General features: G+C 58.6%; 9 protein-coding genes and 1 non-coding gene across 10 annotated transcripts; 5 read left to right on the top strand and 5 right to left on the bottom strand.

Annotated features, from left to right (window-relative positions):
- Positions 1-2,696: 2,696 nt before the first annotated feature.
- Positions 2,697-4,601, bottom strand: SEN54 (tRNA-splicing endonuclease subunit sen54; the record flags this gene model as incomplete). The annotated part of the gene is made up of 3 exons (XM_047987755.1): positions 4,517-4,601; positions 2,836-4,461; positions 2,697-2,707 (listed from the first exon to the last, which is right to left on the bottom strand). Exons 2-3 carry the CDS (start codon positions 4,271-4,273, stop codon positions 2,697-2,699), a joined length of 1,449 nt encoding a protein of 482 aa, XP_047843744.1. The 5' UTR covers positions 4,274-4,461; positions 4,517-4,601.
- A 145-nt stretch (positions 4,602-4,746) lies between these two features.
- Positions 4,747-4,867, top strand: JDV02_006366. Its single transcript has one exon. It is a non-coding gene; the product is annotated as a tRNA-Leu (tRNA).
- Positions 4,868-4,914: 47 nt separating this feature from the next.
- On the bottom strand, positions 4,915-7,879 carry JDV02_006365 (uncharacterized protein). The gene is made up of 3 exons (XM_047987754.1): positions 6,668-7,879; positions 5,686-6,570; positions 4,915-5,624 (listed from the first exon to the last, which is right to left on the bottom strand). Exons 1-3 carry the CDS (start codon positions 6,752-6,754, stop codon positions 5,382-5,384), a joined length of 1,215 nt encoding a protein of 404 aa, XP_047843743.1. The 5' UTR covers positions 6,755-7,879; the 3' UTR covers positions 4,915-5,381.
- A 1,573-nt stretch (positions 7,880-9,452) lies between these two features.
- Positions 9,453-10,035, top strand: CYP10 (Peptidylprolyl isomerase; the record flags this gene model as incomplete). The annotated part of the gene is made up of 2 exons (XM_047987753.1): positions 9,453-9,530; positions 9,607-10,035. The coding sequence occupies 2 exons, from the start codon at positions 9,453-9,455 to the stop codon at positions 10,033-10,035; spliced, it is 507 nt and encodes a 168-aa protein (XP_047843742.1).
- Positions 10,036-10,764: 729 nt separating this feature from the next.
- Positions 10,765-10,983, bottom strand: JDV02_006363 (uncharacterized protein; the record flags this gene model as incomplete). Its single annotated transcript, XM_047987752.1, has 2 exons — positions 10,765-10,884; positions 10,933-10,983. The coding sequence occupies 2 exons, from the start codon at positions 10,981-10,983 to the stop codon at positions 10,765-10,767; spliced, it is 171 nt and encodes a 56-aa protein (XP_047843741.1).
- Positions 10,984-11,248: 265 nt separating this feature from the next.
- On the bottom strand, positions 11,249-11,940 carry JDV02_006362 (uncharacterized protein; the record flags this gene model as incomplete). Its single annotated transcript, XM_047987751.1, has 2 exons — positions 11,249-11,451; positions 11,508-11,940. 2 exons carry the CDS (start codon positions 11,938-11,940, stop codon positions 11,249-11,251), a joined length of 636 nt encoding a protein of 211 aa, XP_047843740.1.
- Positions 11,941-15,874: 3,934 nt separating this feature from the next.
- On the top strand, positions 15,875-18,487 carry ALD5 (aldehyde dehydrogenase (NAD(P)(+)) ald5). Its single transcript, XM_047987750.1, has 5 exons — positions 15,875-16,228; positions 16,303-16,702; positions 16,760-17,648; positions 17,726-17,748; positions 17,894-18,487. Exons 1-5 carry the CDS (start codon positions 16,167-16,169, stop codon positions 18,011-18,013), a joined length of 1,494 nt encoding a protein of 497 aa, XP_047843739.1. The 5' UTR covers positions 15,875-16,166; the 3' UTR covers positions 18,014-18,487.
- Positions 18,488-19,028: 541 nt separating this feature from the next.
- On the top strand, positions 19,029-20,927 carry CWC27 (Peptidylprolyl isomerase). The gene has a single exon (XM_047987749.1). It carries the CDS (start codon positions 19,104-19,106, stop codon positions 20,742-20,744), a length of 1,641 nt encoding a protein of 546 aa, XP_047843738.1. The 5' UTR covers positions 19,029-19,103; the 3' UTR covers positions 20,745-20,927.
- SIT4_4 (Protein-serine/threonine phosphatase) lies at positions 20,899-22,893 on the bottom strand. The gene is made up of 5 exons (XM_047987748.1): positions 22,309-22,893; positions 22,015-22,188; positions 21,750-21,939; positions 21,258-21,687; positions 20,899-21,205 (listed from the first exon to the last, which is right to left on the bottom strand). Exons 1-5 carry the CDS (start codon positions 22,457-22,459, stop codon positions 21,014-21,016), a joined length of 1,137 nt encoding a protein of 378 aa, XP_047843737.1. The 5' UTR covers positions 22,460-22,893; the 3' UTR covers positions 20,899-21,013.
- Positions 22,894-23,355: 462 nt separating this feature from the next.
- On the top strand, positions 23,356-26,135 carry JDV02_006358 (uncharacterized protein). The gene is made up of 3 exons (XM_047987747.1): positions 23,356-23,763; positions 23,821-24,011; positions 24,070-26,135. The coding sequence occupies exons 1-3, from the start codon at positions 23,557-23,559 to the stop codon at positions 25,589-25,591; spliced, it is 1,920 nt and encodes a 639-aa protein (XP_047843736.1). The 5' UTR covers positions 23,356-23,556; the 3' UTR covers positions 25,592-26,135.
- The last annotated feature ends 691 nt before the right edge of the window (positions 26,136-26,826 follow it).

Here is a 26,826-nt window from a genome sequence, read left to right as displayed (position 1 = left end):
TACTACTAATACAGCTACCACCACTTAGTACCCGCTCAAGGCTCTCTCTTTACGCGGGGTGCCTGCGATATTATTATTATTGATCTGCATCTGCGCCAACAGCAAAAAGGGGAACACCCGACTTGGAGAGAGAGAGAGCAAAAAAAAAGGGACCCAAAAGAACTTTCCCAACCCGCTGACAACTCGCACCGGGGTGTCCTTCTGGCAGCAATGAGAACCTGGAACACGCACACGCGGACGCCGCACCCCAGCAGCTGCCGCCTACGCCGCCGCCGCCGCCAACCGCCACCACCGACCCGACACAAATTTTAATATAAAGAAACCAACGGCAAGGCCGTCCACTCCCCCCTGTCTGCTCTGCATTGCCCTGTCTTCTGCCGTCCTCGTCGGCCGTGGATCGCTTCCGAGTGGGTCGTTTGGCAAACGCCCATGTGCTCAACTCGAGGGACAGTACGGTAGGCAGCGCAACCCCTTGATAATGTGTTTCGTCTACGTACCAACCTCCTCCCTCTCAGCGTGCCGAATCATTGTCAAAGGTTGATTCAATTGCCGCGTGCTTTCGCTTCGCATAGCTCGTCATGTCGCTCAAATCTTTTTGCGCAGAAATGACACACACCCCGCGGGAAGACAGAAGGGGGGGGGGGGCGCCGCAGAGCGGGATTCTCGACGTACGTAATCGAAAGCCGCTACCATTACTCTTTCAGCTGCTGCTACTACTGCTGCTGTACAGTAATGTACTGTCAACAAGTACCAAGTATGGATGGAGTAGTGACACCGGGCATGACTAGTAGTGCCATGTGTGTAGGTTGGGTGGTAATAAGGCAAGGACCGCGGTTGCGACGATGGTTGTCGGATCACTCAAATCGTTGCCCTGATCCGAGACGGGATCTGCGCCCGGCGCCGTCCGTTCCACTGGGAGGGGGGGCCTATTGCCCGAAACGTCCAAGCTCAATTCACCTGAGGCGAGGAGTAGGCCTTTAGGGTATGGGCCGAGGCAAGGCGGGTATGTTGGAAGTAAGTCAATAGTCATAAATTTGTATGTAGTAGGCAGCAGCGTCTTTTACATGACATGACTCTTCGGGGGCCTTGCTCCTTCATCTGTGCGCCGGCATCGTGTTACTCAACTCTGATGAAAGGGGGGGGGGGGTAAGTAAATCGTCACGCGCAAAAGGCCTCGCGCTCGTTTTGATTGAGCACATGCATCAACATTGGCCCTGGCGTGCGGCCCCATGGACTCTGCACAGCTCATCAATAGAGAGAAGGGGTGGAAAAGTGTCCGTGTATCTATATGTGTCTGGGGATGCTTACTGTAACAGACAGAGAGCGACTGAGAGACTACTTCGTAGGTGAGAAAGAGTGAGAGCGCGCATGTGTGTATGTGTGTGAGAGAGAACGTGAGAGAACAAAAGGTTGAGAAGCGCAGAGAACGGCACAGACCAACACAAGTCATATGCACGCCCGCATGCTCGCCAGCGTCAAACCGCATCCGCAAAGGGTATGACAAGCAAGCAAGCAAGCAATACCCGCGGATCACGCCTCCCGCTCGTGCGTGCCACACTCACTGGTCAGGCAACACAGATGCCCGTTGTGCGAGGGAAGGGGGGAGGGGCCGGGCCACCACTCTCTCTCCTCAACGGCTTTTTTTCTCTACGGGCTGAGGGTGCCCAGTAATCACAAGCTGGAGGACAAAACCGGTGGAATCAACCCGCGTAACAGAAAGAAGGAAAAAAAGGAACCAAAAAAAGCTTGCTCGGCCCCGGGGCGAAGCGCGCGTTTCGATGCGATGCTCACAGAGCGGGCGACGGAGAGAGGGAGGGAGTGACTCGGCAGCCTGTGAAACCAAACTCTACACACGCATGCGTCTCGCTCGGGACATGAACAGAGTCAGCAAACAAACCACAGGTCCGGCAGCGACCGACGGCAATAACAGAAGAAACTGAGTCATTGTTTTGTTTTTGCAAAAGGGGGACTAACTAACATTCACTCAACAGCTACTCATGTCTGCTGCAACCTCTCAACTCTATGAGGCGTCCGCCCGATATTGTAGCGAGCAACGCACGCACGCACACACACACACACACACACAGAATTAGAGGGGCTCTTTGCAAGTATCACACACACAAGAAACCATCACGAGCCGTCCTACAGCACCGCACACCGTACGGCGAGTCAAATTGGTAACAAAGGTGTGAAGAAGACGGGCGGAGGCGGGAGCCCGGGCCGCAGCACGGCACATGTGAGATGTGAGCCACATGATACAGATGTACATACATACGTACGTACTTGCATGCCACCTACAAGATTACTACGTATATGCCATTTGATATTATTGCCTACCGGTATGTACTGCTTGCGTTCTCGCAGGCTAGACCATTCGGTGGCGGCTTGCTACTTCTGGGTTCTGCATGGTGGTGCCGAGATGCCTTTAAGTCGCGCACTTTTGGTTGCCAACCAGTCTACTACGACTTGCCTAGGGTGGACTGTATGCGCTTGGTATACCTGACTGGTGTATATTTGATGTATGTGTTGTATATTGTATCTTGTGAATGTGTGCTGCGGAGTCTCAGCAGGTCTGCTCACATTCTCTCCGCATGGCATCTTGTACTTGGGTGTGAAAGGGCATAGGTCGTACGACCCGGGCCTGTTGGTCGGCGGCGCCACAACTGTGCTGGCGCTCTTCAAATGGTATTTTCGCTTCAATGCCTGTCTAGTCGTCCTGTCAACGCGACCGGGAAATTTCACCAGCCTTTGAACACACAAACAAGGCTCATCAACCACCACCACCACGCCCCCCTCTCCCTCTCCCCCTCCCCCTTCCCCGTCCTCGCCCTCTACCGCCGCCGCCCCGGCCGCTCTTCTTGCCGCCCCTGCCGCCACCAGCGCCATCGAACCGCTCAAACAGCCTCTCCTCACCAAACGCCGCCTCCCCGAACCTCATGAAGTTGACCAGCCCGCAGTCCACCACCGCCACCAGCACGTTGCGGTACCCGTGCTTGAGCCGCTGGTACAGCCGGCCAGGCCCCCGCATCGACTCCCCCGGCGGGCTCCACGGCGTCGACCCCAGCAGCGCGTCGACCTCCTCCAGCGTCGGCACCCCGGACTCGGCCGTGTCGGCGACGGCGATGCGGAAGTCGGGCGGCGGGGGGCTCTTCTTGGAAAAGGGCGCGCCGCCGGGCTTCCACACGTGGTAGTGTACCCGGAACGGCTCCTGCGTCCCGCTGTGACTGGACGCTGGGCGGCGCGGGCTAGGCTTGTGTCGTGGGAGGAGCGCGAGGCGCTGGTAGATGGGGCCGTAGGAGCGATATAGCCCGGGAGAAACGAGGGGCCCCATGGGATCGCGCTTCGGTCTTCTCTCCCAGCTCGGCACGAACGAGAAGAGCCACTGCCAGAGACTCTGCCGCGGCGAACGGCCCTGCAACTCGTCCCTATCCTCGGTCGTAGATGACCCATCCGGCGGCGCTCGTAGAATGTGAAAGCCCGCACGCTTCAGATGCGTGTATACCTGGTACTTCGCCAGAGTCGTCTTTCCCCTGTCGCCGTCGTAGCCGATGAGTAGTGAGTATGCCGCCTCCACGCTCAGTGGCAGCCCGACATCGTAATCGTCGTGGCCATAACCCGGTGACGGCATCTCACCCACGGGAAGCAGCTCCGGCAGCTCCAGGTCCGGCCACCACAGGTCCACGGTGCCGCGCTCAACGAGGTAGAGAGCCTCTTCGGGGAGCAGCCACAGGCGCCCGACTCCTGGCCGGTCTTTGCTCCCGGGGACGGTGCGGCCAATGTCTTTCATCCAGCTGCCCTTTTCGTGCTCCATGACGACGACGCGGTCCGCCAGCCAGGCATCAGGCTGCGTCTGGCCGCTCTGCTCCCGGCCGGCGGCTCCAGCAGTGGTGGCAGCACGCGCCGGCGCCGGCGCTGCCAGACGGTCTGCGGCTTCAACGGTCCACCAGTCGGGAAAGTACCACGCCCGTATCCACGCGTCGGAGCGGTGCGTGCGCGTGTACCCGAGCACCTCCTCCATGGCGCGGCGGCTCGCCTCGAGGGCGCCGTCCTGGGCGCGCGTGCCGTGCGACTCAAAGTCCTTCTCGCCCTTGCGGATCGTCTTGCTCGAGACGCCCCTCTTCTCGAACATGGCCGCAAAGAGCTTGTAGTCGGGCAGCCCATCGTCCTCCATGCCGTCTTCATCCTCGAGGTTGCGCGCGGCACCCCCTGCGATGGGCTGGGCGGCAGGCAGGCCAGGCGCCTGCAGCGGGTCGTCGTCGTCGTCGAACGGCATGCCTGCGGTTCCTTCCGGGGCCTATGGCAGAGCGGAACGGGCGAGCGGCGTGTCTGCTTTGCTGGACTGTCCTGTAGTCTGGCTTGTTTCCTGAGGTTTGGGCCAGCCCAGGGATAGATGGTCGTGGGTGGTGGCCGATGGTGAGGTCCAGTATCGGACCAGATGTTCTCACAAGGCCCCAAAGCGAGCTGCCTGAGTGTCAGCGATCCAACGTGGCCGCCGCGACACCAGTAGCGCACTTACCGTTCCAGCGGATCTCCCTCATCAAATGATGAAAAAATCTCAATCGAGCATGGGTTGTCCGACGCTGTGGTGGTCCTTTCTCAGTTCTAAACGTAGCAGTCATGAATGGTTCACGTCGGAGTGCCACTCTGCTTTTCGGTGAGTAGGTGGGTCCACCAAGCCGTAGTCCCAGTCGGAGCACTTGTCCACCCTTATAGTGTCTAAATTCGACGAATTGCCACTCACACTATGGGAGTCTGGCCGAGTGGTTAAGGCGTTGTGTTTAGGAAGTCGTCATCCGAAATGGTGGCACGCTCAGTTCTTGAACCGCAATGGGCATCGCCCGCGTAGGTTCGATCCCTACGGCTCCCAACATCAATTATTTTTTTGCATCCGTGCTATTGTTTTATGAATTATCACTTTGGTTTTTTTGGTCTGCCTGCCAGCTTCAACTCAAACTACGACACCTGCACCTGCATCGTTCATTCCTCGAACATGGTTCATCACATGTTCCGCACCAGCGTTGGGTCGATGTCAATAGATCCTCCACGAGATATGCTCGCGTAGCTCATCAGCATATTCGTATGGCTCCAGGCCGCCTAGAGACATGAATTCGGTATATCCATTCCAATCATGCCCGCCGTACCCGCTCTATAAGCGGCGGGAGAAGCCATCGAACCTGCAATCGCCAACTCCGCCTTTCCAAACGCCCCGAGTATACCTCGGCAGAATATAGTCGACGAAATGTCCTCCTCCAGTGCTTGCCCAACCAGGGCTTCAAACGCCTCGTAAGGGTATAGAGCGCCGTCCGCCATGTACACGTCCACGTAGCCCAGCCGCTTTGTGCTCGGTCGTTGTGCCGCCGCCGCCGTCCACGCTCAACTCTTCAATCAATAAAGGGCTTCTTCTGCCCGCCAACCATGCACAACCCCAGGGCGCGTAATGAATCTCGATCGCTGGCTAGAATTATGTTTCGGGCCGGTAGCATGGGGTTGTTTGCGTCGACGAGCGCCGCGTCCTTGGCAGCCTGCTCGATGGCTTCCATCTCCTCTTTGCACCCTTGTTGGTCCAACGGACAGATAACAATGGGCTGCCGCAGGGTCACATCTCGAGCGCCACTTAGTTGCACCTGTTGACGCAATTAGAAGAGTCAAGGAGAGCCGTGCCGCAAAGGAATGGAGGCAATTTACCTTGATATTGACGTAAAACTCAATCTTGTACAGACTTGACGTGGTGGTAAACGTGGCGACCTCGTATTGAGGAAAACCCGGCTTGCCCCTCTTGACGATGCCGTCTGGATCTCGGAGGTCTTTGGATGGGAACACCAAGCCAATGTTGGTGGCGTACCCGGCCTCAGGCATCTTCATCTTGACAGCCTGTACCTGCTTTGATAGCTTGTTGACTTTCTTTGTGGGCTCGTCGCCTTCGGGATTGAATGTGATTTCTTCCTCGATTGTCAGAGTAATCTTCTCGATTGTTACTCGCTTGGCCTTGCTCATCCAGTCAACATTTGGGGACAGCTTGATGTATACAGTAATGGGGTCGCTGGGCCCAAAGCTCCACCGCGGAAGGTTGATTCCGAGGTGGACAACGTTGTCGGTGGTGACCAGCTTCGTCTCGGGCTTGTTATACATGCCAAACGTTGACAGGGTGTCGTAGCGCTGCAGGGGCACGGGGAAGCTGTATTTGTACTGGTTGCTGTGGCCCTGCTGTAGCGTGACAACAAGCTCGTAGTATGTTTCGGCGGTCCGGCTCGGAAGTTGTAATGAGGCCGGAGGTATTCGGCGGTTGGTCTCTTCGCCTCCTCTGCCAAAGGGAATGAAGAGCACGAACGGTAGGTCCATGGCAATTACGCTCTCGGCCTCCTTTCCCGTGGAGCACCGGAAGAGCAAAACCTCCTTGCCCACCACGTCAGTCGCCTCTCGTCGGGGAGCGCCGAGATGCCTCTTGGTGAGGCTGTCCGCATCCGGATGTATCGTCTCGCGCCGTTGTAAGCATATTCGCACTAATGATACGGGGACCGGCATGGAGAAGCCCTGGCCGGGGCGTATCTCAACCTTGCCCTCGATGCGCGGCTGCGACTTGTCAGCATTGGCTCTTTTGTACCACGTCTGCGGGGGAGCGGCCGGGGCTCCGGTGTGCGGCCAGGACAGGGTGCGGTCGCAAGCATACCAACGTCGCCGAGATGCCAGGGTAGCCGACGAGGAAGCTACTGTTTGGAGGGCCCGAGACCCTCACGCTGGCTGGCGCGGAGGCCATGATGACGTCGTGGTTTCCGCCAGCGCGGGCTCGCCGACGATTACGGCAGCGGCTGGGGGCGAGGATGTATTATAGGGGCGTCGGAGTGCGCCGGCAAGAGGTGCTGCGGTCGTCGTCGTCGTCGTCGTCGTCGTCGTCGTCAAGCGGGCGGTGGGAATTGGCGATATCGTCATGTAGCGTGATGCCGTGGGCATGCGGCGGGGGGACAAGGGCAGGGTGGCGTGGATGGTCGCCGATGTGGTACGTACGCAATGAGGCGTAGGTATCGTCGCCGTTGTCGTCGTCGGTCAGACGGAGGGGATAGAAGCAGGATAGGGCACGCGCCGAGTGCGGAGGGAATGTAGCCGCCGTCGTAGCCGTACAAAGAGTCCTCGCACGGAAGGTCGATGTCAGCGTCGCGAATGGATGTTCCTGACAGCAGCGGTGGTTGCGCGCGGCGGGGGTGTTGGTCGCATCCGCAGGACCGGAGGCAGCTGGTGAGCGAGGGTCGCGTAAGCGATGGTCGGGAGGCGTCCTCGGACGGATGTCAGGCTTTCCGTGCAAGTGGAGCGCCGGGATGCAAGCTCGCCGGGGCGGTGCGTGAGCAAGCTGGGGCGAGAGAGGACGGCGGGAGAGGCGGATTGCGGCTCTTGAGCGACGCGGAGGAGGTTTAGGTTGACGTTAGTAAGGTAAGACGAGCAGCTGCGCAGTCCGAGTCCCGGCTGAAAGAGCCACCGCGCGGCGCCGAGGAGGGAGGAGGAGGAGGAGGAGGAGGAGGGCGGGGGCTTTCCAGTAGGGTTGTTCCAGCTCCAGCTCGAGGCGCGGCAGAGAGACTCGGGCAGGTTGGTTCCAGATTTCCCTTATTAGGTGCCCGCAGTGCAGGACGGTTGGTGGCCTGTTAGGTAGGTAAGCTGGAAAGATGGAAACCTAAGGTAGAGAGACCTGGACGGCGGCAAGGCTGCTGCTGCTGGTTCTGTTTTGGCGCAAGCGGCACGTGGGCGACAGACGCTCGAGGGTGACAAAGGGGATTTCGGAAAACAACACGCAGCCGAAACTTAAAAAGACGAGCGACAATCGCGAAGCACGTTGCTTGGTGTTTGCAGATGGGGGCGCACGTTGCCGGGGCGTGCGATTCATGTTGACGGGCCACTGCCATGCCTGCCCAGGCCTTGGTACCTCGGAGCAGAGCTGGAGGCACCCTACGTATAGGTATAGGTACTGCCTGCGCCTCTGCTGTGGTGGAGTTGGAGGCTCTTTTGGGCGCCGGCCAAGCGCTGGCTGCAGTGCAGTGCAGTGCAGTGCACTGCAGGCCAGCCCCGCGATTAACTTCAATCCCGCATGCTTGCCATGGAAGGCCCAATGTCCCTCTATTACCTGGACGACAGGTGACGTTTACAACCTAGGGACTGCAAGTACGTACGTAGCCACTCCGTGGGCTGCCTGCCTGCCTGCCTGCGCTCGTCAGCCATCAACACCCCCCTTTGCCAATCACGTCGTGTCATCTCCGACCGCCAATGCACTCGCTGCCCACGCGCGCACCGCCCAAAGGGCTTCGCTCGCAACCTGACCACTCCCAAACACGCGAGCAAGCAACAGCAAGCCCTGTCCTGCCGTACCGTGGGTCGCGTTGGGTTGGGTCGGCTTGGTTTGCTTGTTCGAGAGGGCGGGCTGGCCGTCTGCCACATGGCAACTTTGCGCTTGGGGGAGGAAGGGTGGGTGGGTGGATGGATGGCGCGCAGAGCAGTAATCGCCCCAGGGACAAGGCGTGAGACTGACCCCGTGTTTTCGAATCTTGGAGCCTGCTTCAGCAGCAGCAGCAGCACACACAGCTCGGGCGAACTGATCATCTTTAGCACCATGCGCCCCCGCGTCAGCCCGCATCCAGCTCGGGTCACCGCCGCACATACGTCGCGCCGTCTTCGTCTTCGTCGTCGTCGTCGTTGTCGGCGGCGGCGGCGACGGGCAGGTCGTCGATTCAGCCCGAGGCAGCTTAATCTGCGTTGGGTGGGCAGAGTAACCTACCGCGCGGCCTTGGAAGGTGGGGGGTTCCTCCAGTGGAGGATGGAAAGGCCGTGTGTTTTGGCGCCCAGCCATTGGCATCACTCTCCTCCATGCGCCTCGCAGTGTAGTCCATGTAAGCGACAGATGTTTTGCCAACCGGCGCGTCGGGACCAGATAAAACATGTTTCCTCAAACCCCCGAATTCCGCCTCCCCCTGCCCCTAGACTGGTGCGACTGCGGCGCTCGGAGCCATGGCCGTCCAGGTGCCTGCGCGTTCATCCCGTCCCTGACGTTCCATTCTTAGACCCCTCCTGCTCCTACTTATACGCAAGGCCGCACGGGTGCAAGAGGAGCCCCCCCGCGGCGGGCCGACACTGACAACAACCATGGAAGCATGAGGTGCCCCGAGGTTCAATGTTCCATGGTTCCATTGGGAGGCTGGTGCCTGCTGGATAACACCTATCGTACCATAGTACTTACCTAGTGCAGTGCTATAGGTAAGTTGGTAAGGTACTTAGCAGCCGCCCGTGAGCGCCTTAAACGGCCTAGCCCCGGCCCGCCGGTCACGGATCGCGGGGGGCCCACCTCAGATTTCGAGCTTGGTCCCTCCGGGGCTTGCGCCAGGCTTTTGACACTGCAACCTCGCCATCACCATCGCCAGTCCTGTCCGTCGCAGCACCCGTCGCGTATCCGGCGCCGCTGACGGTCCGCAGCCACCATGTCCGTCACGCTGCACACCTCCCTGGGCGACCTCAAGATCGAGGTCTTTTGCGAGAGCGTCCCCAATACGGCAGAGGTACGTGGCTGGCGATGCACCCCCCCGCGCCGCACCACGACCGCGATCCAGCAGCTAACCCCTCCGTCGCCCTTAGAACTTTCTTGCTCTCTGCGCGTCCGGCTACTACGACGAGTCTCCCTTCCACCGCCTCATCCCGTCCTTCATGGTCCAGACCGGCGCCCCTGCGCACCCCGACCCGGCCGCCGGCAACCCCAAGGGCGGCCGCTCCATCTGGGGCGGTGCCTTCGACGACGAGATCCGGCCCACCCTGCGGCATACCTCGCGCGGCGTCGTCTCCATGGCCAACAAGGGACCCGGCACCAATGGCTCCCAGTTCTTCATCACATTCGACAAGGCGTCCCATCTCGACGGACTCAACACCATCTTTGGCAAGGTCATCGGCGACGAGTCGCTCGCCACGCTCGCCAAGATGGAAAAGGTCGAGGTGGACAAGAAGAGCCGGCCCAAGGAGCCTTTTCGCATCGAACGCGTGACGATCCATGCAAATCCTCTGGCGGGGTGAAGAGAATACACCGAAACATGCATCCGATGAAGAGCTGCCTCCATGCCAAGAGCCTCACGCCTCGAGGAAAGGACAGTCGGTCGGCTCACGCTTCCCGGACTCCATGGCAGCACTGCTCATCAGCTGACTTGGGCGGTTCGGGATACAGAGGACCCGGACCTCGCCAGGGCGTGGTCAGAATACAGATCTGTGCTGGTTGCGATCTCGCCCATCTCAAGCAGCAAGGCGCGCTGTCGTGGACCGGCGCCATCTCACCTGATGGCTTCGCCGCAAAACACAAAGACGCTACCACAATGGCTTGGATAAAGGCTTCCATAAGAGGTGATTTATAACCACCTCTACGGGCAATTGTCGATCAACTCTTGTCATACAGTGAGGCAGGAGCAGGGGCAGTGCAGGTTCAGGATCTTAACGCCTCTAGATAGGAAACATTCCGTGCGTGATCCCTCGCCAGGTTTCGGCCTAGGCGACTTATGGCTACATTCAACTTGGCACGGACTTGGTGATTCTTCGAGTACGTGGCACCCAAACACTGGATCCAGATTTCAACTAGAATTTATTGAAAAGCAAATCCTGTCTAGTTTCTCTAGAATCGACCGCTTTCAGCGACTATATTCAGAGCTATCCATCACCCAAAGCACTTCTTGCCTAGTGTGATTGTAATCCTGTCCTTGGATCTTTTTGTCTCATTGCGAAGTAATTTCGCTGAGTCCATAGTATTGTGAAATCTCAGTCCTCGGTGAGATCCACCGCCTCCTCGCCGTTCTCCTGTTTCAAAAGCTTGTATTTGCGTCCCTCACACTCCACCACGTCTTCAATGTCGACCTCCCGTTTCAGGGGTCGCGAGTCCTAACTGTTGTTAGCCAGAACCACTCGAGGTCAGGTCAGTGGACTTACTCTCTCGTGAAGTAACTTCTGGGCGAAGGCGCGAAGCTCTACAGTTGACATAGTGTTGATATCAGGCTCAGCACCAGGTGGAGATTGCGACGGTCGCAGAATCATTTCCTCGCGGAGGGCATCTTCAACCTGTTAGTTTGCATGTGTATAGCGTTGTTGGAGCCTGCCTACCTCGAGATCGATATCGAAAGACGAAGTCTCCGATCAAGGTATGATTCTCCGACCCTTGCATTCTTTCCGTGGGGACCGTTCTGGCGACAGGGAACCTACTCCTTCTGAGCTAGCTGTCGGTTTCGATTTCAGACTTGTGTTGAACTTACGACGTGCCGTGGGAGATCGCCGCTCCCTTCATTGCTTTCTCCGCCAGGCTGAACACGCCGGCCGGATTGGCGACGTTTTCTGGGTAGTCGAAGAAGTCGTCGTCCACGGTGGTCATCAAATCAATCCCGATAATAATTTCACCCAAGGACTCGGCAATCTTCGAGTCTTCGACGATCTTTTGCTTGCTCGCATCGTCCACTGTGATCACCTACAATCAGCATACAGCGGAACGGAAATTTCGATGGGAGACTTACCCCTAGATACCGGCGCAAATGCGAACTGGCGCTCCTCCAACAGGCCGCCCGTCTCTGACTGTGTCCATGTGTTCTCTATTGGGATGACATACGGGGCGTCCTTGCCGAGCGACTCCAAATAGGCCCACCCGCTAGTCACCCAAGTTCCATCGACGTATACCTCAACGGAGATGGCGTCATGATCTTTGTGTTTCGAAACTGCAGTCTGAAAACCAGCGCTGAATGTCGCCTCGATGCGAAACGGGGCACCCGAATAGGATTCAATGTACGTTGTCGTACGGGGCCAAACGTGCTCGCCTCGATCTCCAGCCGCTGAAGCCTCCCCGTCAATAGAACCGCTGATTTCGCTTTCAACGGTAGAGTATTCTGTCGCGATTTCGTTGTTGACTGCGACGCTGACGGACAAGCCCGGGATTTTTGATATAACAGCCATGGCTGCGTTCCCGACGTCGGTGACTTGATAGATGAGGCGAAGGGCAGAAGGAAAAGAACAAGGTTGAGGGTTCAGCCTTCTCAAGTTCCGGGTTTGTGTGGCAAGGCAGCGTGGGAGAGCAGTGAATGGGAAGCGGGAAGGAAGGTGCGCCGCGCGTGAAAGTGGCAGGAGCAAACGCGCAGTTTCGGGCGCCTGAGGGCGGCCTCCTCGAGCTCATACGTGCACTCTTTAGAACAAGCCCGCACAACTCACTTTAACAATAGAGAAAGTGCAAGTGCCTGAATTCATCTCTTGAGGGGGGTAGGGGTCAATACTGAGGGCGAAAATTGACGTTGACATTCGCTGCGCAGAAACCGCCGTCATCATCTCGTGCGACATCATGCTCATCAATTGACAGCAAGACTTTTGGATGTTGATCTCTTTGCAGCTGCTCGTTTCATTCCGCGTTAGGTACTGGCTGAGTTCTCTGGGATCGCTTTCGCAGTAGCGTGTTGCGTGCGCGGTTGGTGGTGTGGTTTGGCTTTGTGCAACTCGTCATGCCTTGTTGGCAGCAATGACTGTGAAGGCGCGAGGCATGCCGACTGGGAGGGCACGGCGACGGGCCCAAACCAGCACACAGTCACAGGGCTTCGGTATATGTTCAATTTTCTCAGAATTCTTGAGATGAGCATGGGAAACACCGGGCGCTTAGCAAGACTGTTTGGAGGGATATCGCCCAGCATTGGCCCTGATGGGTTCCAGTCGTGCCCGTAGTGCTTCGTACACCACTCATGCGGCAGTCGTTTACTTTGAAGGAACTGAGTTGAGATAGCCGGGGATTCGAGGAAACGGATACTGCCTAGGTCAGATTGATCAGTTAGGACGATGGCGATCCTAGCTAGCACTTCTTAGTCACTTGGAGTGAGCATGATTATTCGCGTATGTGTCTCACGTGCTTGGACCTAGAACATACTCTTTGCAATCGCGGGTCATTTCTGTGCCCGGTATGGCGAGTGATTGCTGATGCGTTCGATACGCACATGGGTATCTGCGAGTTGCGCTGTTGAGGAGGCCCGTGATGACAGCCTTGGGACGGGACTCAGAGCTTCTTCGAGCCGGCGTTGAAGACATCAAAATGCCCAGGATGTGGGCCTCAGGGCCTGATGAGGAGTATTACAAAGTAAGCAAGCCCGCTTGTGTTACCTAGTAGCCTATTCCTCTGATATCCGGACACGCTTCTCACATCTGGGTGCCATGCATTTCCGGCATTCCCGCCACCATGTGGACACCGCTATGCAAGCGCTCTGGATGTTGTACTTCCCATCTTGCATCGACCGACACGATCTACGCAAGCAGGACATCATGGCTCGGAGGCGAGAGGATCACAATCGGTCTAGAGGATGGCCGAGGCAGGACTGCATGTACGTGCTCACTCTCGGCCCGTCCCATACTAAGGGATGCGCAGAGCATGCAGGTGTCAAGATCCGCTAAAGGCAGAATGCCGTTGGGTCATGGCCACGACCAACACTGGAAAGAACACCCCTCATCGTCGGATGTCCTGCACACGTGCCTGTTGCAGGACATCCGGGCATCAATGTTTAGTGCTGCTACCAAGCAAGGGCGGGGCCCAGCCACCAACTCGTCAATCGCCGTCCCGGCATGCAGACCTGCCAGGCTCGACTGATGGGCATTGGAATAAGCAGCCATTCCAGATACAGTAAGCTTCTGAGAGCCGGGCACCGGTGGCGTGACGGCTCGCCGCCCCAGACTTGACCAGCCGTGGCGATGGCCACGACGGCTCGAGTACGAACAAAGGACCCCGGGTGTTTCTGCCGTACCATGCAGACTTTGAGACACGAACAGAGCGTCAAGAAGAAGAACCGTATGAGATAGTAGGCCTTCGTAAGCGGCGCGCTAGGCGCGGCGGGAAGGAAAGTCCACGATGTTGAGACGGGACGGGACACCTTGTCGGACACCCAGAGCTGCACACACGCAGCAGGTACATCACAGCAGATCTACGCTTCCTGAAGAGAAGCGGCTGGCCGGGGAGGCGGATGTCGAGGTTGGGCTGGGCGCTAGGACCAGCGGGCATGCAGGCCGAGGCAGCCACACTTCACCGCAGCTGGGCAAGACCCAACCACATACACTGTCACGGAGGAGCAACTAGTGGCAGGAACGGCAGCATGGAGGTGGGATGTAACGCGAGCAGGGTCTCCACGAGACGGAACCGCTGGTGGGGCGGAGGGGTAATAGGTAACCAACGATGTCTCTTGACCCTTGAGGTCTGGCTGGGCTGGGGGTGGGTGGCCTCCTCGCCAGGCGCTTTGCCGAGCACGCGAAACTCGATAGTGGGCTAAAGGCCGATGGGCGACGTCGGCATTAACAGATGCTAGGGTGAATCTTTGGGCTGGTCGTTGAACTTGATGTCATAGCGGCCTTGCGCGTATCTCGCGTCCTGTACAATGTGCTGTGCTGGTAAACTGTTGAGCATCAATGTAAGTCTGTGGGTGCAACTCTGACTTTCGATACGAAAGAGCCGAGTGGCCCCTTTCGAAACCCCAACAAGAGCAAAGGCAGTTGACTAAAGGACAAATCGTTTGGCCATCGTCATGCCGGTTGCGGGGTTCTCGGCGTCAGCACTTTCTTTTTTGATCAACTCGGGTCCCGCGTCCAGCCCGCACAGGTCCCCACCGGGGCCGTGTCTGGTCTCACTTCCGACGGGTCTTTGTTGCCTCGTTGGCCGGGATGATGCGTGTCGCCCGTTGACACACAGAGTACATACTTCGTACATATGTACATAGCCGCTCCGCCTCGGTATTGCTTGGAACGGGAGAAGGCGGAATGGATGGATGGCTTCTCGTCTACTCTTCCTCGAAACAGCGCGAGTACGTGCGAGCCCATCCATCCATATCGGCGGCGGCGCAGCACCATGGCGATCAGGAAGGAGGCATAATCTGGACCAGTTTTTGGTCAGCGGCTCCGTGTCTGTCCGAGCGAGATGTCTGTGTTGTGTTGTCGTGCGGGCGGTGCATCGAGGGAGGTAGGGAAGAAGAGAGGGGTTTCCGCATCTGCGTGTCCAGTCGGCGCCCGGACAGACGGGGATGTGTCGTGTACTTCGTACTGGCTCGCGTTTTCATTCTTGGACTGTTGTAACTTGCCTGGACCTTGCACACCGAGGCCTCCGTACGATCAAGTCAACTGGCGTCGCACAAGCTTTTGCCGCGGGCTGGAGAGCTGCTGACCGTTGCATGCTGCATAGCACATCAAGGATCGTCACGTAGCACAAAAAAATTAAAAAAAAAATTAAAATCGAGCGGACATGTCGTCGCGTCTCCGAGCATCATCATCACACCCATCTGCCGTGATAGCACAAGGTGCAACAAACGACTGTCGCCACATTACGGGAAAAGCGCCACCCCTTGTCCCCTCCCCTTCCCCCCGCCGCCATCCATGCCGCCACCCCGTGCCCCCAGGTGCAGCCCGCGCGAGGATTTCTCTCCCACAAGTGCCCGCGTTCGGATGAGCTTTTACGTGTCGAATCGGCAGTCCCCAGCAAAAATCCCAAGCCATTGGCCGCGTCTCTGCGGGGAATCTCCACCGTTGGGCCTCGGATGGTGTGGCATCGCGTCTCAGCGGCATCGGAGCGTCGTGCGTGATTCGCTGCCACCAAACACCATCCATCTCAGAGCGCCCCCAAGGCCCCCCTGGTGGAGGGGCAAGTTCCTCTTAGAAGCTCTCCCCGGAGCTTGACATAATACCATCCCACCGATCTTGTGCTGCGCCCTGCTGCTGCTGCTGCTGCTGCTGCTGCTGCTGCGTTATCGTGGGTGCCCTACATATGCCTCGGTGACAAGTCTGTTGGCGTCTAGCGCGCGGTTGCCAGGGAGCTCCTCCGTTCCATGTTCCCAGTCCGTTTCCGCCTCTGGATCCGGCCGCCCTCCCGCCCCCCCGCCTCTGTCTCCCCCCCTCCCCTGTGTGGCGTTGCCCCATCGCGTCCGCCCGTCGAGATTGTTCGGATAGCGTCGCCCCTCGCTCGGCCTTCACACTGCGGGGGAGGCGACACGGACGGCACAACGGGTTCCCCGCCTTTATAAGGACTTTGCTGCCGCTGCCAGTCAACTCCCGTCGGCTTGTCTTTTCTTGCGCAGTCTCCCTCTTCTCCTCTATTTCTACATCGCCTCCTCCTCCTCGTGCCCTCATCAGACTCCTTGCTACTGTAATTCGATACCCACCGAGACGAAGCCACCATGTCTTTGACCGTCGAGCTCAAGACCCCGGCTACGGGCGCCTACCAGCAGCCCATCGGCCTGTAAGTCGACAGACCAAGAATCGCCACCTGGCGTCGAAGCGGCCGCGGCAGCACCAAGCTAACACACGCCCTAGGTTCATCAACAACGAATGGGTTGAGGGTGTCGACAAGAAGAAGTTCGAGGTCATCAACCCCTCTACCGAGGAGGTCATCACCTCCGTCTGCGAGGCCACCGAGAAGGATGTCGACCTGGCCGTCGCCGCCGCCCGCAAGGCCTTCGAGACCACCTGGCGCCAGGTCACTCCCCAGGAGCGCGGCCGCCTGATGCTCAAGCTCGCCGACCTCGTCGAGAAGAACCTCGACCTGCTCGCCGCCGTCGAGTCCCTCGACAACGGCAAGTCCATCACCATGGCCAAGGGCGACGTCGGCGCCGTCGCCGGCTGCATCCGCTACTATGGTGGCTGGGCCGACAAGTTGGAGGGCAAGACCCTCGACATTGCCCCTGACATGTTCCACTACACCCGCGAGGAGCCCGTACGTTACCCACGCATGCTGTAGCGATGCTTTGTGAGTTGCTAATGTGTCTTCTAGATTGGTGTCTGCGGCCAGATCATCCCCTGGAACTTCCCCCTGCTTATGCTCTCCTGGAAGATCGGCCCGGCCCTGGCTACCGGCAACACCATCGTCATGAAGACGGCTGAGCAGACGCCTCTGTCTGGTCTCGTCTTTGCCAACCTCATCAAGGAGGCCGGCTTCCCCCCCGGCGTCTTCAACCTCCTCTCCGGCTTCGGCAAGGTCGCCGGTGCCGCCATCTCCTCCCACATGGATATCGACAAGGTCGCTTTCACCGGTTCCACCGTTGTCGGCCGCACCATCATGAAGGCCGCCGCCGCCTCCAACCTCAAGAAGGTCACCCTCGAGCTTGGCGGCAAGTCCCCCAACATCGTCTTCGCCGACGCCGATATCGAGCAGACCATCTCCTGGGTCAACTTCGGCATCTACTTCAACCACGGCCAGTGCTGCTGTGCCGGCACCCGTATCTTCGTCCACGAGAGCATCTACGACAAGTTTCTCGAGGCCTTCAAGAAGCGCGCCCAGGCGAACAAGGTCGGCGATCCCTTCCAGGCCGATACCTTCCAGGGCCCCCAAGTCAGTCAGCTGCAGTACGACCGCATCATGGGCTACATCAAGTCTGGCAAGGAGGAGGGTGCCACCGTGGAGATTGGCGGTGAGCGCCATGGCGACAAGGGCTACTTCATCCAGCCTACCATCTTCTCCAATGTCCGCCCAGACATGAAGATCATGCAGGAGGAGATCTTTGGTCCCGTCTGCGCCATTTCCAAGTTCAAGGACGAGGATGAGGTCGTTGCCCTCGGCAACAACACCTCGTACGGCCTTGCCGCTGCTGTCCATACTCGGGACCTCAACACTGCCATTCGCGTCAGTAACGCCCTGAAGGCCGGCACTGTCTGGGTCAACTGTAAGTCAATTCGCCGGCGCCCACTACAGCGCCTTCCGGGGCTGTCCAGTACCGTTACTAACCGCTGTAACACCTAGGCTACAACCTTCTGAACCACGCTGTAAGTCCTACATCATGTTCCGCAACTTCCCCCCTCGCCGCCTTCTCGCCAAACCCCCCCCCCCCTTTTAATACTCATCAAAATACGTTCCTTTTCATCGTTTCAGCCTCCTATAATTTAATAAGCATGCTAATAAGCTTAATAGCTTCCTTTCGGCGGTTTTAAGGAATCTGGGCTTGGTCGAGAACTAGGCCAAGCCGCGCTATCTGAGTATACCCAGCATAAATCTGTTGCTATCCGGCTCGGAGGCCCCTTGTTTGGCTAAAAATTGAGTATATTTAGCGTAAGAAGCTTTTTAGTATAAGGGGCTTTTACTATTGTAATTTATCGTTCTGAAAAGCTGAAAAAGCTTAGGGAGGTGCAAATGAATGAACTTAAAACCTCTTTTAACATATGGGCGGCTAGAGTAATACTCGATGATTCAGGCGCTGGTTGCGGTGGTTGCAAAAGGCTGACGGTGGCTACCGCGTTACGGTCTGTTGGTTGGGCTCACTGCTCTCGAAGCGGGAGGTCGTCGCCAAATTGCAATTGAGGCTCAAGCGGCCCAGGCCCGGACCCGCTTCATTCAACGGTTTGCGGCATGGGGTCGCTCCTTCCCAGTCTTGCGATACGCAGTGGCGCCTGCCACGGGTTCGCCTGCTTTCCAACTCCGAACCCGGTCGCAGCATGCGGGCCGATGAGTGCCACGAACATCGCAATGGCTTCGGGGTCGTGCCAGTTTCGAATTTCCTCTACGCAGCAGTCGAGGCTTTAGCCAACCCCGACCGCGATAGCTCGACCAGACTGGAAGAGATTGCCATTCATCGATGTTTGATTGCACCTTCTCATGGATTCCCTGTGCGGCGAATCCCTCGGTCGGTCCAAACAAGGGGCTTTGGAGGTGAATGCCCACAGATTTGTGGTGCGTACGTAGGCAGTTCCACGTTCAAACCAGGCTGTACGAGAGGCGCTCTAGGAGAGCTTCTCACGAAGCTGAAGAGAGGACAAAATCGCCCTCTTCACGACTTGTAGAGTAGTGGTTGCATCTACTGCCCTGCATATAGAGAATCACGATGGCCTTTGGCACTCTCACGATGACGAATAGAAATCAAGCGGAAGCTTAGATTGTGGCGGTCAGGCCGCTGTTCACATTTGCTGAGAAACCGATGATTTTGTTCTTGAGCGACGAGCGGTTGTAGCTCACGGGCACTTTGATGTCGAAATAAGTGGGGCCCCTATCGATAGGTATAGCTTCCTTGGAGGGCGACGATCATTCTCAGCCTTCTCTCCAACTGCTCCAACGCGAAACGAGGCAACACCGAAACGCCCGCAGTGCGTACACTGCCACCACCTACCGCATCTCGAGTGCGCCCGCCATGTCGTCCCTATACAACCTCGAGCCGCAGCCTACGGCCTCGGCCATCATCCACACGACTCTCGGCGAGATCCAGGTCGAACTCTTCGCGAAGCAGACGCCTCTGACTTGTCGCAACTTCTTACAACTGAGCTTGGACGGCTACTACGATGGGACGATATTCCACCGCCTCGTTCCTAATTTTATCCTCCAGGGCGGCGACCCGACGGGCACGGGCAACGGCGGCGAGTCCATATACGATGGCGGCGCCTTCAGCGGCGACCTGGACCCGTGGCCGATGGATCAGCGGCACGGCAAGAACGCGGGTCTGACGGGAATCAATTTCAAAGACGAATTCCACTCGAGGTTGAAGTTCAACAGGCGCGGCCTCCTGGGTATGGCCAACGAGGGCCGCCAGGACACCAACGGCAGCCAGTTCTTCTTCACGCTGGACAAGACGGAGGAGCTGACGGGCAAGAACACGCTGTTTGGGCGCGTGGCCGGCGACACGATCTACAACCTCGCCAAGATAGGTGAGTCCGAGGTGGAGCCGGGCTCGGAGCGTCCGCTGTACGCCGTCAAGGTCGAGCGAATCGAGATCTTGGTGAACCCATTCGAGGATATGCAGAAGCGGACAAGAGTAGCGACACGAGCCCCGACAAAGCCGCCCGCCGCAAAAGACAAGAAGAAGAAGAAGCGAAGGGGTGGCAAGCAGCTGCTGAGTTTCGGCGATGAAGAGGGAGAGGAGGAGGAGCCGGTTTTCAAGAAAGCCAAGTTCGATACAAGATTAATCGCGGAAGAGCCCCAAGAGGAGCCTCAGGAGCCCAAAGCTATCAAGAAAAAGGCGCCGAAGCCCGATAAGCCGACCAAAGAGAGCGCAATAGAGAGCACACCGGCGGCTGAAGAGGAGGGCGCGGCCGATGCCTCGGAAAAGCAGAGGGAAACGCCAACGCAAAAGCCTAGAGAACCGTCACCGGAGTCATCACCAGAACCCGAGCCTCCCAAGAAATCGGCATTGGAAAGGGCAAACGAGGAACTGGCGGCGATCAAGGCGTCAATGCGACGTATGATGCACACCGAGCAGCCCGTCAAGGAGCGACCCAAGTCCACGCTGGAGTCGATGATTCCCGAGACCTCCATACGCGGTCGCAAAAGACGACCGGGGGGCAGCAACGCGATCAGCAACGAAGACTCGGCGACTCTCCGGATGCTCAAGTCCTTCCAATCAAGGCTGGAAAAGGCCCCGCCGGAAAAGGAGCAGGCGCAGGGCACGGACAAGCAGGCCGAGGCCGACGGCGGCGCCCAGGACGACCAGGGCGAGGAGGCGGAGCTGTGCGACCTGCACTTCATCGCCAACTGCCAGAGCTGCACGGCGTGGGACAAGCAGGACAAGGAGGAGAGCGACGACGAGGGCTGGATGTCGCACTCGCTGTCCTTTGCGGCAGACAGGCTAGGCAAGGACCTGAGTAACCGCAGAAAGGCCGAGGAGGAACTCGTCGTGATTGACCCCAGGGAAAAGGCCCGCACCCTCAAGGAGGAGAAGCGAGCGGAACGGGACGCGCGAGCCGGGGGCAGTGGGCGGGCGTGGGATCAGGCCAGGGACCAGGCGCGCAACGCGCAGATGGCGCGCGCGGCGTCTCTGGCGGGGAGAGGCGCCAAGTGAGAGCCAGTGGGCTGTGTGATTGATTGCTATGTAGCGTGAGGCGTGCTTTTCATGGCGAAGTTTCTTGAGGGAGTGGACAAGGAGATCCGAGACAGACCCATCGCCAACGAGTTTGGCCACGGTACTCACTCACTCAAAACGGGAACGCCAGCTACCCAAACAACCATTATGCGTTGCCATTCATTCACAAGTCATGGATATCTCAACCGTGTGCTAGTGTACATCTAGAGCCCAATCCGTCCCGATGCTTGAAAGAGTCCCATCGCTCATTACAGGAAATAGTCGCTCGGCCCCCGTCTACTCGCCGGCACGTGCCTCTGGTCGTCCGGCACCGCCGAGAAGATGCTAAACTTGGGGTTCAGATCCTTGTCTACAGACATGATGGAGGCAACGTTGCCGCATCTGTAGCAGTAGTTGGGCGCTGACCAAACCGTCACCACCGAACTCTCTTCGAAGTGATACTGCAAAAGTCAGCCGCCATCCTCTGTAGGTGCGTCATCGAATATCGCCAACCTTGTATCCCTCATTGACGAGCTGATGCGCTCGCGCAATCAGCTTGAGGCCGTTCACGTGGTTGAACTCGGTCGCCACTTTGTCACCAAACAGCCACCCGGCACCGCGAGGGCTAATGGCCCAGGTGTCGACGTCTTCAGGGTCGGACCACACGAGATCGCAGAAAGCCCCCTCGTGAGGGATCTCCTGAGCGCGGGCGACGACTCGGATCTGGTCAATGGTCCGGATCTCCGGACTCAGACCGCCGTGCACGCAGAGCACCTCGCCGTCGACAATGGCGGCCAGGACCAAGAAGTCAAATACCTGGCAGCACGCTTTCCAGACAGATGCGTTGCCGTACTTTTGTTGGCATTCTTCGTAGAAGCCGTACACCTGGGTGATTTGCCGCGACTCGTGGTTGCCGCGGACGAGAACAATTCGGTCGGGATATCTACGTAGCTGTCAGCAACAGGGCATCCTCCGTAGGCCCCTGGTGACGGGGGAAGATCGCACTTGGCCTTTAGACACATGAGGAGCGTGAACGTCTCCAAGCTAAAGTAACCGCGGTCCACAAAGTCTCCAAGAAAGATGAACCTGTTCTCCGCGCTCTGGGAAGAAGTCACCGTGGGCACGGGGCCGGAACCAGGGCTGGAGCCGGCGGAGGCAGTCGACGTGTCGGCCGCTGGGGCTCGGGCTGCGGCATCTTGTTGGGTATCAGCACTGACGCCTGGGATGGGCGATCGCAGCTTCTTTCGCAGCTTGGGGTTCGTAATCTCACTCGGTGGCTCGATGTCTTCGGATGTGATGACCGTGGTGGCCGTCTTGGGGGGCTGAACGTTGTTCTCGCCGGGCATCCCGCCCGAGACTCGGAAGAGCTCGAGGAGGTCGTAGAACTGGCCGTGGATGTCGCCGCAGACTGTGACGGGGGTGCACACAGGCTGGATGTTGGACTCTGCACGTGTCGAGAGCTCGTGGTCAGCGGGCGGCAGACCCTGGAAAGGCGCGCACGGATAGGACGCGCATGCATGCAGCGACGACGACGACGACGACGACGACGACGACGACGACATACCTTCCATCAGAATCTCCTTGACCTTCTCGCATAGCTCCTTCATGGCCCGCTCGGGCAGGTAGTGGCACTGCTTGGCCTCCTCGAGCCATTCGTCCAGTCCGGCATTGGGGGTGAGGTTGGCAGGGCCCGGTCGGGGCACGGTGGACGCCATGGCGACGGGTCTCGGGCACGCCGCGAGGCGAAGACGAGGGCGGTATCTGCAGCCCAGCGGGAGCGCGGCTGGGGTGGTTGATGGCGATGGCCCCGTGGAGGGGAGGTTGATGTGGTCGGGGCAAGCTGGGCAGCCCAGGGGCGTGCAGTACCTACGATGGATGCTTAGGCTCTGGCCCGTGCTGGCTGCGAGGGTGGGGGCGTGTCGTCGGACGGACTCGATCGGGACGGGAGTTTGTCGGGACAGCGCAGGGGGCCTGCTGGGTACCTAAACTCCGGGTGGTCTGCCCTGGTTCCGGACGCGGCGGCGCTGAGGCGATGAAAATGATGTTAGACGCTGAATACGAATAGATGGCGCTTCATCCGAGGTACTGTATGAAGAGATGCTGCGACAGTGTCGGAGAGTGAAGTTGGACGATGCTTCTCCCGTCTCCCCTCTCACAGCTGCAGCGACAATTACTAAGGGCCTGCAGCAGGCCAGGCTTGGTGATCGGGCAGGCAGGGCAGTCAGGGTCCTAGGTAGCTACAGCGCTCTGTCCGTCCGCAAATCCGCTGGAGGGCCCGCGGTAGTGCAGGCATTGGCGAGCGTAGGGGGTACGAGGTGGGCTCCATGTACTGCCTCATAGGGAGGGTACCTACCGTACGGCACGAACTGCCTGGGTTGAGGCGTCTGGCTTGAGTTGTAGGTAGGTACCCAAGCCAAGGTCGTCGACACACACACTGGGCAGGCATCGGATGCGCAGGCAGGCCACGTGACCCGTCAAGTACCCCCTGCGCCATAACGCACGCCATCCGATACCAAATGCGCAGCGGGCGATCCGCCAAAGCCCCCTGTGGCCCACTCTCATACCTCACCAGTTTCCAGCTTCCCTCCCTTTCATTGCCCGCCAGGAGTCACTCGATTCGTGGTGGGGCGCCGGACCTTCACCCGCCAAAGCCAGTGCAGCGTCACAAACACGCCCTCATCATCGTCCACCATCCGCCCTCACAGTGCCTCTCACCCGCCCGACCGTCCACCCGCGGAGGTCTCACCAATGCGAGCACCCCGGTTCCAGCTGCAAGTTGCGCCATCGGCCAGATTCATCGACGGCCCGCGCAATGTCGGCCCCGGGGCCACAGGTCTTGACCCGTAGGTCCAACGGCGTCCCTCAGCCTGCCGAAGGCAAAGTATTTCCCCCGCCGCTGCCCCTGTCATTCGCGGCACCTGCTAATACGCTGCAGGGCAAGGCATCATCAGCCGAGGCCGTAGGCATCAGGCCGTCCAGGGCCAAGGGCTCTGGAGACAGAAATACCGACGCGACCAAGGCACGTATGCCCGCCGCCTCATCAAAACTGTGCTAGTCCGCTAACCGGGATTACTAGAACTCAAGCGGGACGGAGCCCCCAAGGCGCTCAAAGCCTAGGGTTCATGATGAAGGCGAGAAACTTGTCATCCGACGTTTGCCACCCGGCATGACCATGGCCGAGTGTGTTGCCATCCTAGGCCCTGACTGGGAGCTCAACAAGGGCAAGGTCGACTGGCTGTCGTACAACCCCGGCAAAGTCTCAACAGAGTACGTTTCTTCTCATAGGATGTCTTCCCTCACAACAGCTCTAACGCGTTGCATATAGTCCTTCCAAGCCGTCACGCCCCAGCCGTGCATACCTCCATCTGACACGCAAAGACGACATCATGGCCCTTGGCCAAGTCGTTCGATCTGCAACGTGGGAAGACGCCAAGGCGACTTTTACTAATCCTTCACTCGTCGGCCCTCCTTCTCTTGAGTTTTCCCCGTACAAGAAGATCCCAAGCAACAAGCGGCGCACAGACCCCCGTCAGGGAACCATCGATCAGGATCAGGAGTTCATGATCTTTCTCGAGGGCCTCGCGAATCCTGTCCCGCTTCGCGAGAGTATCGACATCGAGGACGCTGACGAGGCCAAGGAGGAAGCCAAGGTCACGACCACCCCCTTGGTCGAGTATCTCAAGGAGAAGAAAGCGAACAAGAGCAAGGACTCTGGAAAAAATGCCAAGTCTTCCAAGAAGACCAGCTCCAAGGATGATGATTCCAAGAAGAGATCCAAAGATTCCAAGGCCGACAAGTCCGAAAAGGCTCCCAAGGAAACCGTCAGGATCCTAAGCAAGAAGGCGGCCACGGAACAAGCTGCCGATGCGGCCAAGAACGTGGCCAGCCAAATTTCTGCTGCTGGTTCCTCAGATGCCCCGAAGAGTCGCCGCGCTGGCATCGCCGCTGCCGCGAGGATCCTGCAACGAGACCTGGGCCTGAGTCCCGGCAGCGCCCACCGCCGCGCTAGACACGACGCCGCTAAAGCCGAAGCCGATGCGAAGGCGCCATCGGCCAAGGACAGTCCGACTACTTCCGCGAGCGACGCTGCTCAAGCGGCCCAAGACTCGACTGTACAACCACCGAGAAGTCGACCCGACAGCCCGGTGGCCGCGAAGGCCTCGCAACCGTCTGGACGCAGAGCTCGCGGCGGCAAGGGCGCCGAGAAAGGCAAGGCGGCCGAGGCTTCTTCACCCTCAACCTCACTGCCGGCGACCACGGCCGCGCCAGTTATTTTGAAGAAGAAGGTGGAGGCCGAGATAGCGACACCGGCTACTGATGGCCAGACGGCAACACCTCAGACACCAAATGGCAAGTCGACAGCCGCGTCCTCCACCAACACCAAGGCCGCGAACAGCAAGGCGGCGGCCCCGCAGAAGAAGTCGTCAGGCGTGTCCCCCGGGGCAACACGCGCGTTCGTAAAGCACGCCAGCGCGTCCCAGGGCGTCACCGAAGCCATGCTCAGGCAAGCCCTCGAAGTTTTTGGCGCCGTCACATCTGTCGACATGGACAAGCGCAAGGGCTTCGCCTACGTGGATTTTGCGGAGCACGGGGGTCTCGTCAAGGCCGTGGCCGCGAGCCCCGTGCAGGTCGCTCAGACGTCAATCCAGATCCTCGAACGCAAGGAGAAGAAGCCAGCTACCACCGCCTCTGTCAATGCCTCAACGGGATCCACGAATGCAGAGAAGGGCTCTGGACGAGGTCGTCGAGGCAGAGGCGGCGGCGGCGGCGGTAACAAGTCAGGCGGACAGGGCAACGCCCAGTCTACCCCTGCTGTTGCTCCTCCAGCTGCCAGTGCCGGTGGCTGATTAATCCTGCGGGAGATGCAGTGCCATGGCATTATTTTAGCGAACCCCAGAAGGATCCGATTCAATGGTATCGGGACTATCGGCCGCTTCACGCAGGCCGCCCTGCCTTGTGCAGCAGGCAATTATCGACTCGAATGGCCCGCGCAAGGGCTCGTGAAATGCCACTGTCCAGAAGATACCCGCGGAGCATCTCAATGGATGACGATAAAGAGACAAAGAAGACACTGCCGATATACACAGCCCCTGTGCCATGAGCTGGCAGCTGATGACGAGCTGTCTTGTCATCGAAATGCAAGATATGGAGAGGCCGACGGAACGATGCAAGGGAGTGGGCAGCCACAGATGGATGAAGCGGGAAATGGGAGGAAACCTCAGCTGCAACTACATACTGGATGCTTGCCTCTGGGCGAGCTGCAGAATGCGCCTTAGGAATGCGCAGTCGTATCGCCGCAGGGCGTGCCTTGTGTACGCGACATGCTCATTCACGATAGTGCAGACATGATTTTCGAAAGTCATGCATACTGAATATGATTGCCCCGTGCCACACTTTGTGACTGACTTCGCTTACACGTGGTCTCTCTTGAGCCTCACTTCTAGAGCACAGCGTTTGCTATGGGAGGCGGCCAGTTCCTCTCGACTCGGTGGAAGATGCGGATTTGGCTCCGGTGGGGTCGCGCGAGCTGACTAGGCAATACATAGATGCCTTGGGCGAGCCGCCTCGTCGCGACCTTAACGATGCATCTAGCGACTGGCAGCACCGTTTGATCCCTTCGCCATCTGCATTTGAGTGTTGCCCAAGCCATGTCGACGATATCCACCAAACGCCAATGCCCTGAGCAAACCGCGAGTCGAGCCAAAGGCAACGGGTATGAGAGCGGCAAACACGAGGAGCGCGACAGACAGATAGGCTTTACGATGTACTCGCCGAAGATACTTGCCGAGCAAGACGTGCCGTCCTGCATATCTATGCCGTGTTTGTAGCGCCCTCCTTTGTCGAGTTGTCTCTCAGGTGGCGCACAACTTCGCCGACCGAGCCGTGTCTGAGCTGGGGCATCTGGGTGCACCCTGCATCAGTAAGCCCTTGATGCAACATAGTGTGAGTAACTCGAGGTAGGAGACATCGTTCGCGGACGGATAGTCCTGTGAGTTTGCAGCTTGCCCCAGAGCTAAGGAATGAATGCCCTGGGTCCCCTACGACGCGAACCAAAGCTTTTACTTGCCGACTGCAGGCAAGT

This window comes from Purpureocillium takamizusanense, chromosome 5 (assembly GCF_022605165.1).
Source record: "Purpureocillium takamizusanense chromosome 5, complete sequence".
NCBI classification, from domain to species: domain Eukaryota; kingdom Fungi; phylum Ascomycota; class Sordariomycetes; order Hypocreales; family Ophiocordycipitaceae; genus Purpureocillium; species Purpureocillium takamizusanense.
Note: the sequence above shows the minus strand (reverse complement) of the source record. Positions and strands in the feature narration are given on the sequence as shown.